The sequence below is a fragment of the Plasmodium gallinaceum genome, assembly GCF_900005855.1.
Source record: "Plasmodium gallinaceum strain 8A genome assembly, contig: PGAL8A_v1_65, whole genome shotgun sequence".
Lineage (NCBI taxonomy): Eukaryota > Apicomplexa > Aconoidasida > Haemosporida > Plasmodiidae > Plasmodium > Plasmodium gallinaceum.
The window spans coordinates 1,007,514-1,017,927 of NW_021628225.1; the positions used below are offsets into that span (position 1 = coordinate 1,007,514).

General features: G+C 15.9%; 2 protein-coding genes across 2 annotated transcripts; one reads left to right on the plus strand and one right to left on the minus strand.

Moving 5' to 3' along the window:
- Positions 1-3,714: 3,714 nt before the first annotated feature.
- PGAL8A_00154400 (conserved Plasmodium protein, unknown function) lies at positions 3,715-4,886 on the plus strand (the record flags this gene model as incomplete). Its single annotated transcript, XM_028675090.1, has 3 exons — positions 3,715-4,339; positions 4,459-4,701; positions 4,819-4,886. The coding sequence occupies 3 exons, from the start codon at positions 3,715-3,717 to the stop codon at positions 4,884-4,886; spliced, it is 936 nt and encodes a 311-aa protein (XP_028526656.1).
- A 959-nt stretch (positions 4,887-5,845) lies between these two features.
- Positions 5,846-10,093, minus strand: PGAL8A_00154500 (conserved Plasmodium protein, unknown function; the record flags this gene model as incomplete). The annotated part of the gene is made up of 1 exon (XM_028675091.1): positions 5,846-10,093. One exon carries the CDS (start codon positions 10,091-10,093, stop codon positions 5,846-5,848), a length of 4,248 nt encoding a protein of 1,415 aa, XP_028526657.1.
- Positions 10,094-10,414: the final 321 nt, after the last annotated feature.

The window sequence follows — 10,414 nt, forward strand, 5'->3', positions numbered from 1 at the left end:
TTTTTTTTTTTTTTTTATCATTTAAGATTATAAATTCATAATGTTTTCATTTTTTATAAATTTATTTATTTTTAAAATTATTTCTGTTTAGTGTTAGTATATTTTATATTATATATATACTTTTTTATTTCTTTAATTATCATTTTTTTATTTTTTTTTTTTTTTTTTGTTTAACATGTATTTTTTCAGTTTAATAAAATTATTTGTAATAATCATATAGATTTACAATTTTTTAAAAAAAATTAACATAAAAAAAAAAAAAAAAGAATATTAAAAAATATGACTTTTATTTTGTGCTCTTAGATAATTATCTTGTATCATATTTAGAATACTAGTTTAATAATCAAAATAAATTCTTGAATTTTTTTCTCATGAACAAAAGCTACTTATGTAATAATCTTTTAAAATCTTCATCTTGAATAATGAATACTCTTTGTGTTTTTGTTTTTATTTTAATTTTATTTTTTATTTTATTTTATTTTTTTTTTTTTTGTAATTTAATTTTATTTATTTTTATCTCTTTTTTTTTAATGATTTTTAATCAAATTATGAATTTTTACTATTTATTTGAACGTTTTCTGTCTAATACCTTTTATGCATGTGTTTCACATATTTTCCTGAATTATTATCTAGTTTTTTTTTTTTCATCATATAGAGATTTTTAAGTCAAATAAATTAGGTATAAATAAAATTCTTTTCGTTTTTTCTTTTTAGATATAACAAATGGATTTTCTTCACCTTTCAATATTCTTAATTTATACTTTATCATTTTACATAATGATATTTTAATTTTATTCAGTTATTTAATTTTCTTTAGTAATCACTATTTTTGTTATAAACATTTATATATATTTTTTTTTTATAATTTTAATCATTCTAATATTAAGCTCCTATATATATTTAAGAATAAATGATTTATTGATAATTTGAATACTTTTTCTGTATTTTAAATAGTTAAATTAATAAGGAACATATGATGAAATATTTATTAAGATGATTAAATTTCTATTTTATAATTATATATGTATTGTAAAAGAGACGTATTTTTTTAATATTTTATTTTTCATATCATATTTTTCAATAGTTTTTGTTACAAATATTATCAACTAAAAAAAAATCATTCATATATCAAATCTAAAAAAAAAAAAAGATACAACTAAAAAAAAATATAACACATTTTTTTTATGTAATTTTTTTTGATATAGTATTTTTTATATTTTAAATATAACTTTTTAAATAAATATTGTAGTTACATCTAAAATTATTTCATCATACTTTTTTTTATTGTAACATTTGTTAATTTCTTTAGATAATTTTTTTTTGTATTTTTTTATTTTGTGTTTTAGAAAATGTTCATAACATTTACGTCTATTTAATAATATTAAGATAATTGCTTTATAATAACCTCATATGATTTACTAATCCATTTTGAATTTACATAATATTATTACTATTTATATCATATTTATAATAAGTTATTACTTTTATATTTATCTTTTAGTTGTTATAATCTTTTCCTTTGTTGATAAAAAAAAAATGTTGATTTTTTTAAACTTTTAATTAGATGTAATATAATACAGTTGAAAGTTTAGTTCTTTATATCAAGTATTTCAAGAAATGCTTGCACTTAGGCATATTAATTAAAAAAAAAAAAAAAAAAATAGATATATATATATATATATATATATATATATATATATATATATATTACTTTTCATTCATTGTGTTTTTTTCTTTCTTGTTTATAGTCATTATTTTAAAAATAGAATTATATTTTTTTTTTAATTTAATGTATTAGTGATGGAAGATTATTCTTTTCTTTTTTATATAGAATTATCATTTTTTAAATTCGATAAATATGTTAACTACTTTTAATTCATTCTTGTTTACTAAATTTTTTCCTGCTTTTTTTAGAATTATAAAAAATTTGTATTGTATTCAATTCTTTTAAATGTTTTTTTATATTTGTATAGTTTTTTATTTTATTCATTCTTGTGTGTTACTTTATTTTTCCATTAATAGCTTTAATAAATAAAAAATACACTTTATCCTAATATAGCATATTTCAAAATTTCTTTTTAAGTTTTATTATTTTCTAATTTTTATTTTTATTTTTTTGATTATGACACTTTAATAAAGACTTTTAATGGAATAGCTTTATATATATTTTTTTGAAAAGTTTTTATGTTTTTTAAAAAGTGCTTTAATTTCCTAAATGTTAAATATTTTTTTTTATTATTTCTTTTTTCTCGAAAAATTTATACCTAGGTCCGTTATTATCATATATATACGTAACATTTGTGCATTATATTTTTATTATTATTTATTGTGAATTATAAGGGTATTTTTAATTTTTTTTTATAAACACACAATATTAAGTACATATATTTATGATTTTCTTCTTTTTATAAATGTTTTTATTTTCCATATTATTTGATGAAATAAAAAATTTCTATATAATAAAAAATAAAGGTATTATATTAAAAAATTTATTAATAAAAATTCTTCAAGAATATTTGTTATGAGTGTATATTTATTAAATATAGAATTTTACTAGTATTTTGTTTTTTAACTGTTTATTTTTAAATATACTTTTCAAAAATAAATTTATATTCGGCTGTAAATAAAAATTTAGAGACAATTGTTAATGATAATTGTAATATTACTGAAATAATCAAAATAAGTATCGAAATTTAAAAAATCAAAAAATGGAAAATTGTAAAATATAATACATATATTCACTATGTATTAGTGAAATTAATTATTTAACAAAACTATACATTAAATGTTTATGTTCTGTTATTACTTGGAAGCAATATTTTTTTTTATATATGCATGTTTAATGTGTTGAAGAAATTTTTATGTTTTTCTATGTTTTTTTTTTTTTTTCCTTTGTTATTATTCATTTACAAAAGTAAAAAAAAATAACTTATTTATAAGTATTGTAAATTTTTCTTTAATGTGAAGAATTTAAAATGTTTAATTATTAAGTAAAAGTGAACAAACATATTACAAGTCCCTTTTAAATTTTAAGATGTACAAAAATAAAAAATTATGAATGTTAATGACAAAAAAAAAGCATTATATATTGTGTCTTTTGTAACATTATAGATAAGAACAAAAAAAAATTATGAATGTTAAGAAAAAAATTTTGACTGTATCATACTTCAAAAAAAAAAGAAAATAAGTAAACTTACTTTTTTCAGGTTTTTATAACGTTTTATGAAGTTTTTTTTTAAATATTTTAGTTATATAGGAATGTTTTTTTTTTTTTTTTTTTTTTTTTTTTTTTTTAAAAAAAAGCTATTTTTTCTGAATTTTTTTTTCTATTAATGTAAGGAATATTTTAATTAAATATGTTATCACTTTTCTTAACAAATTTAAAATGGTTATATAATTTTTATTTTGTCTATATAAAAAGTATTTTCATATAAAAATAAGAAAGTGAAATATTTTTATTATAATGATTAAAGAAATCCCTTAAAATTGTTTTATTTTTATTTTTTTTTTTTTTCTTTATTATTGATTTTTTATAATTTTAAAAAAAAAAATAAGGAAAATATTGAAAATTTCCATATATATTTTGAATAATTTTTTGTCTATGTAGAATATAATTCTGATCTTGCTTATTGAATAGAAGCATAATAATTATCCATAAGATGAAAATATTGCGAAATTATAAGAAAAAATTCAAAATTATATTATGGTAAAAAAATGAAAGCTGGTTATACTAGTATAGGAAATAAAATAGAAAAAAAAATAAGTAAAAAAAATGAAGGAAATTCAAATATAAAAAAATTTTTTTTTTTTCAGAAAAAAAATGGTAAAAATAAATTTTATGGGGAACGTTTTAAATTAAAAATCAATAAAAAAAAAGAAAAAAACACTAGTAACCTTAATGCACAAAATAATACAAATAATTTACAAGGAATAATTGATAAGTCTAAAAGTGCTAATACCGATGAAATAAATGAAGATAACCATTTAGAAGAAAAGTCGAAAATAAATAACGAAAAAAAAATAAAAAGTATAAAAATTAATTTTAATAATCACATAAAAAAATCAGTTTCTTCTAAATTTTATTTTGAAGGGGATAATAATAAATTACCGAAACTTTCAAATAATTATTCATTTAAAAAAACTGAATTATTTCCGAAAAATAAAATTGAATTATCAATGAAAAATATTAAAGAAATATCAGATTCATTAAAATCAGAAAACATATATGAATCTGATTCTTATGGAAAATTTTTTGAAATAAATAATGAAGCTAAACGTGAATTATCAGAGCATGTAAAAACATTAATAATCAGTAAAAACGATTCTAATATAGATTTTAGTGATAACCAAAATATATCTGAAACTGACAAATATGATAATTATATAAATAAAAAAAAAAAAAAAAATATAAAAAAAAAAAAAAAAAAAAAAAAAAAAAAAAAAAAAAAAAAGAAATAGAAACAAAAGAAATCTTTAGTGATGATGAAGAAAGTGAATATCAGAATTTTAATAAATTAAAGACATTATATGAGAGTGCTCATGCAACTACTAGATTTTTTCTAACAAAAATTATTAATAGCAAAGAATATATTGAAAGAAATATACCACTATATGATGATATATTAAATAAGAATAGTGAGTCATTATTTAAAAAATTAGATATTTTCGATGAAGATGAAAAAGTAGATAACTGTGAACAAGGTTAATACGAAAAAGAAGAAAAAAGCATTATACCTATTTTTATATATTATTTTGTTTTCATTTTATATTATGTACATATATATATATATATATTCGAATTTTTCTTATTTTTTTCAGGATATGATATAGTAGATAGTATATGTGAGTATTTCACTTATTTAATGTCTTTAACATTAATCAAATGATAAATGTTTCCATAAATAAAATATGTTATTAAAAAAAATAAATTAAACTACTTGTATTTTTTATATTTTAAAATATATATTTACATGAAATATTTATTTTTTTTTACTCATAATTCGTTTTTATAATTTTTTTTGTATAATGAAATAATAAATGCCTCTATTTTATTATTCGTGACTTGAATATATTATAGTTTTTTATTTTTTATCTTCTTAAATTATTATTATTGTCTGAAGGTTACACTTTCAATCATTTATAAATTTTTGTTATTTTATCTTATTTTATTCTCCGTTATTTTGATATGTAGATTTTTTTTCAATTTTTTTTTAGCTAGATAAAGAATTTTTAAAATTATATATTCAAATTGTTATTCTTTAATTTACTGCTTTTAATTATATATATATGACATTCTTCTAATATAATATGTTATAAATATTAACAAAAAAAAAAAAAAAAATAAAATAAAATAAAAAAAGATAGATAATAAATAATAAAAAAATGAAATAATATAAAGTTTATTTTAATTTTTTTTTTTTTTGTATGATAAATTAAAATATATATTTATCATATTTTAAAATTACTATTCATATAGTTCATAAATAAATGAAAATACTTTATTATTAAAAACTAAAGAAAAAAAGAAAGTAAAAATTTTCATATTAAGACTACTTGAATATTTCATAAATTATATTTTTATGGTTAATAATAAATTTAAAGTTTTCCTTAGGTTACGTTTAAAATAAAATAATAGTTCATTAATGACATATTTAATTTTAAAATTATATTAAAAGCAGAATGTTTTTCAAAAATTAGAATTAAAAAAAAAAAAAAATTTTATTAATTCTTATATACTAAAACAATTATATGAATAATTATAATGAAAGTTTAAAAAAAAAAAAAAAAAAAAAAAAAGGTTGATTAATTTATTTTTTTCTCTTTTTTTTAATTAGATAAATACTATTTATAAGTATGTCTTTATGATATTTATTTTATTATTAATTATATTGTAAAAATTCAAAATCAGTTGTTTATAAAAAGAAGAAATTTCATTTATCAATTCAAATACAAATGTTTCTAAAATTGAAGATTTTAATGGATTGTAATCATTTAAAATTTCTAACAAAGAATATAAATCTTTATTTAATTCAGATAATAAAGAATAAATTTTATTAATTAAATCTTTGATTAATATATTATTTTCACTAGAAATTTTCTTTTTTCCTTGATATATATATTGAATTATTAATGAAAAAATGGTGATATTATGTATAAGATAATTATACTGCTTAAATACACATGATAAATTTATGATTTGATATGTTTCATCATTAATTAAAATTTGTTTAAAAACATTTATATCTTTATATAAATGAATGCGTATTCTATCGTATACAAATTTTATTTTACTAATAGTATCATTTATATCACTATTACTCATTATTTTTATATACATATTTAAAATTAATATTAAGCATTTATAATATAAAGTAGCACCTTTACTATACAAATCATTATGATATGCTGCTTGCATTATTTCATAATTATTAGAGCCATTTTTAAAAATTAACTCTTTATTACATATATCTTTTTCTTCACTTTCATTTTCATTACATAAATACATTTCATTTTTATTTTCAGTATTATCTATTTTATTAAAAACATTTTCTTCATTTTTTTTACTACATAAATATTCAACATCACTAAAAACATCATGTTCATGATCTAATAATTCATAATAATTAATTATATATATTAAATATAAAAAAGAACATTTAATTTTATTAATTACTTTTTTTTTTTTTAAATCGTCAAAAGAATAAAAATTAAATGATTTGTGAAAAATATATATAACAGTATTTAAAATGATAGAATTTAAATAAACGGTTTGAAGTGGATAATTAAATAAATCTGTTAAGCAAATATTAAATGGAGAGGTGGTAGAAAATTCATTAAATTTTAAATTATTTATATGATTATTAAAAATGAACTTGTTTTTATAAAAATAATTATCTTTATCAAAACTTACATATGTGTTATAGCTAGTAAAAAAGTTTACTTCATGTTCATTAATACTGTAATTTGTTAAAATTTTTATTTTTTCATTAGAAGTGTTATTTTTTTCATTATTTAGATAATCCCCTACTGTTTTACAATGTAAAATGTCGTTAAAATTTCTGGAATTTAATAAATTTTCATGATTCATTATGTGTATACTACCTTTCAAATTATAAAAATTTGATAGAATTATTAATGGGTAAATTGTTTTTATATCTTTAAGCATATTAATATTATTTGCTTCAATTGGGTTTATAACCTTTGTTTCCTTTAAAAACTCGTAATCTGTTATATTACTTAATGACTCATATAATATATTATTATAAAAAAATGTATCAAACGATTTGTAATAAGAAAAGTGAAATGATGGAATGTTAAGTTTAGTTAATATGGTTTGATTATCTATAGTTAAAAAGTGATATTTATCTAACATCAACTTAGAATAAAATTCATTTAAAGGATATTCATCATGAATTATATCTTCATTTAATGTTTGTAATAATTTTATAAAGTTATTTTTATTAGTATTTTTGGATTTATTATTATTTGTGTCATTATTATAACTTAAATGTAATTTATTATTTTCTATAATATTCGCTTCATTTTTAATTATTGTATTATTATATGCATCTTTTCCAATGTTTTCATCAATTTTAGTATTATCAACAGAGTTGATATATTTAGTGGAATCATCAACTTTTTCCATATGATTTATTTTATTATTCTTATTTTTAAGAGAATTATTTTTTGAACTTAAATTTTTCAGCGGGAATTTGGTTGAATATTCATTATTTATAATATAATTGTTTTTCAAACTACTAAATAAATTGAAATAAAAATCACCTTTTGACGCCTCTACTTGCTTTTTTAAAATATATAACAATTTAATAAAATAAAAAATAATATTTGATGAATTTAAGAAGTATGAGTTAACAATTTCATTAATTTTAAAAAAAGAGTTATTTTGGAAACATTTTGATATGGAATTTTTTAAGTTATTCTGTTGAACATTATAATAATTTAAAATAACCTTTAATAAATTATCAACTAAATTATAATAAGAATAATAGTAGATATGAATAAATAAAATTGGACTATATGTTATTAGTTGTATATTTTTTATATTTAACTTATCAATTAATGTAGAAAAATTAGAGAAGTTTCCAATAATGTTGTTTAGGTAAATCATTAAAACTATTACATTTATATATTCATTATTTAAAATAGGTTTTTTTTTTTTTTTTTTATTTTCTTTTTCAGTCATTTTCAAACGATAATTATACGCATATTTTAATATACTAAGTGCTATAATATAGTAACCTCTGTTTATTAATTTTATATTAATTTTTTTCATTAATGGACATTCTTCTTCATATATATTTGCAAAGGAATTAGGAAAATTTTCAAAGTGATATTTTGATACATTTTCATCAATCTCATTATCATAATCATCAATTTTACTTATATGATCGTAAAAGATTTTAAAATCATCCGTGTTTGAATTATCCGTGTTATAAAAGTTATGAATATAATGAATATCATTAATATTACATCTATCCACATTTTTACATATATTATTTTTATCTAAATATAAAGCCATTTCAACCAAAAGTATAACTACATTATCATCTCTCACATTCATATTATTAGTGATTTGCACAAAAACATTAAAAAATCGATTGAATGAATCAACAATATCTTTTTTATTTAATAAATATAATAATTTTTCAAAATTATATATTTGCTTGTAGTATTGAAAAATTTTTTTTTTTATGTTTTTTCTTATTTCCTTTTCGTTCTTATTTAAATGTTTTAAATTCTTTAACTCATTTTTAATAGATGGGTATAACATTTTCAAAACCATTTTTATAAAAACTACCAAAATTATTATCATATCATCTCTGAAAAAACTCAAATGGTTTTTGATGGAATAAAATAAATTATAATTTTTGCTTTCCTTTAATAAAAATAAAAAAAACATGTATAAATATACTCTAACATCACATTTCGTATATATATTCATAATATCGTTTTTGTAATATTCAATATCTAATTCTATTTTACTTATTATATCCTCAAATGAATTTTTTCCTTTATTTTCTTCATATAATAAAATTACGTATTTTATCATTTCTTTAAAAAAGTCTTGTGAATTATTGGGTTCTAAAAAACAATTCCAAAAATCATAAATATTTTTTGGAAATGCTTTATTTTTTGTTGTAAAATAATTTATAAGACACTTTTGAAAAAATTCTAAATACATTAAATCGTTTTTGTAATATTTAAAAACATCCACTAAATCATTAAGGGAATTTTTATTTAATAAATATATGATGGTATCCATATATAAAATATAATAATCAGTATTTTCTGGTATTTCTTTAATTAAATGAATTAATATATTTATGTATTCTTTTAATTTATTAAAAATAAAATATATGTATAATTTATAAATGTTATACTGTAATGGATGTAAAAAAAAATTATTTGCTTTTGCATATTCATTTATTTCTATACATTCATTATAATTTCTCAATTTTATGTTTAAAAAAAAGAATATCAAAAAAAAAGAAAAACTTTCAGTTATTTTCCCATTATTTAAATATTTATAATTTTTTAAAAAATTTAAGCATAAATTATAAACCTGAATATTATTATTAGAATTATTCAAATACAGTAAATATGTGTTATAAAATATGTATTTTGATTCATTGGTGTTTTTATATAATTTTAATGATATGTTACTGCCTTTCTTAAAAAAACTTATATTAAGGCAAAATTCAAATAAATTTTTTAAAATCTTTTCTATATCTAATTTTGTTTTATTTACAAATTTTGTGTTATTCTTATTATTTTCTTCTAATGTTTTTAATTTTTTTTCATATAAATTAATTAATTTATCCCCATTATTTAAATTTGTATAAATATTAACTAAAATAAAAAATACATTTTCATCAAGAATATCTATGTCCACTTCATCTAAAATTTGTTTGCATTCCTCAATCTCATTAACATAAGAATGTAGTAAACATCTTAAAAGTAAATATATCTTTTCATTTTTTTTACTTTTTAATCCAACATTAATTAATTTTTCACTCTGCTTAAATGATTTTTCATCTAACAAGTTTAAAATTTCAAGTGTTTTTGAATTCATTTTAAATAAATTAAAAATATATTTTTTGAAAAATATAATATAATAATAATATTAAAAAGTAAAATAAATTATAACTAAATTCATAAAATAAAAAATGAGTAGCTAAAAATGTAAACCAATATAATTTAAAAATTCATAAAATAAAAATTAACTAAATATATGTATGTCAATATAACTTAAAAATTCATATTTCATTATTTTTAATTTAAAAAAATTAAAAAATTGATAATTATTTTAATTATAAAAAAGGTATATGAAAAACACATACGGATCAAAAAAAAAAAAAAAAAAAAAAAAAAAAAAAAAAAAAAAAAAAAAAAA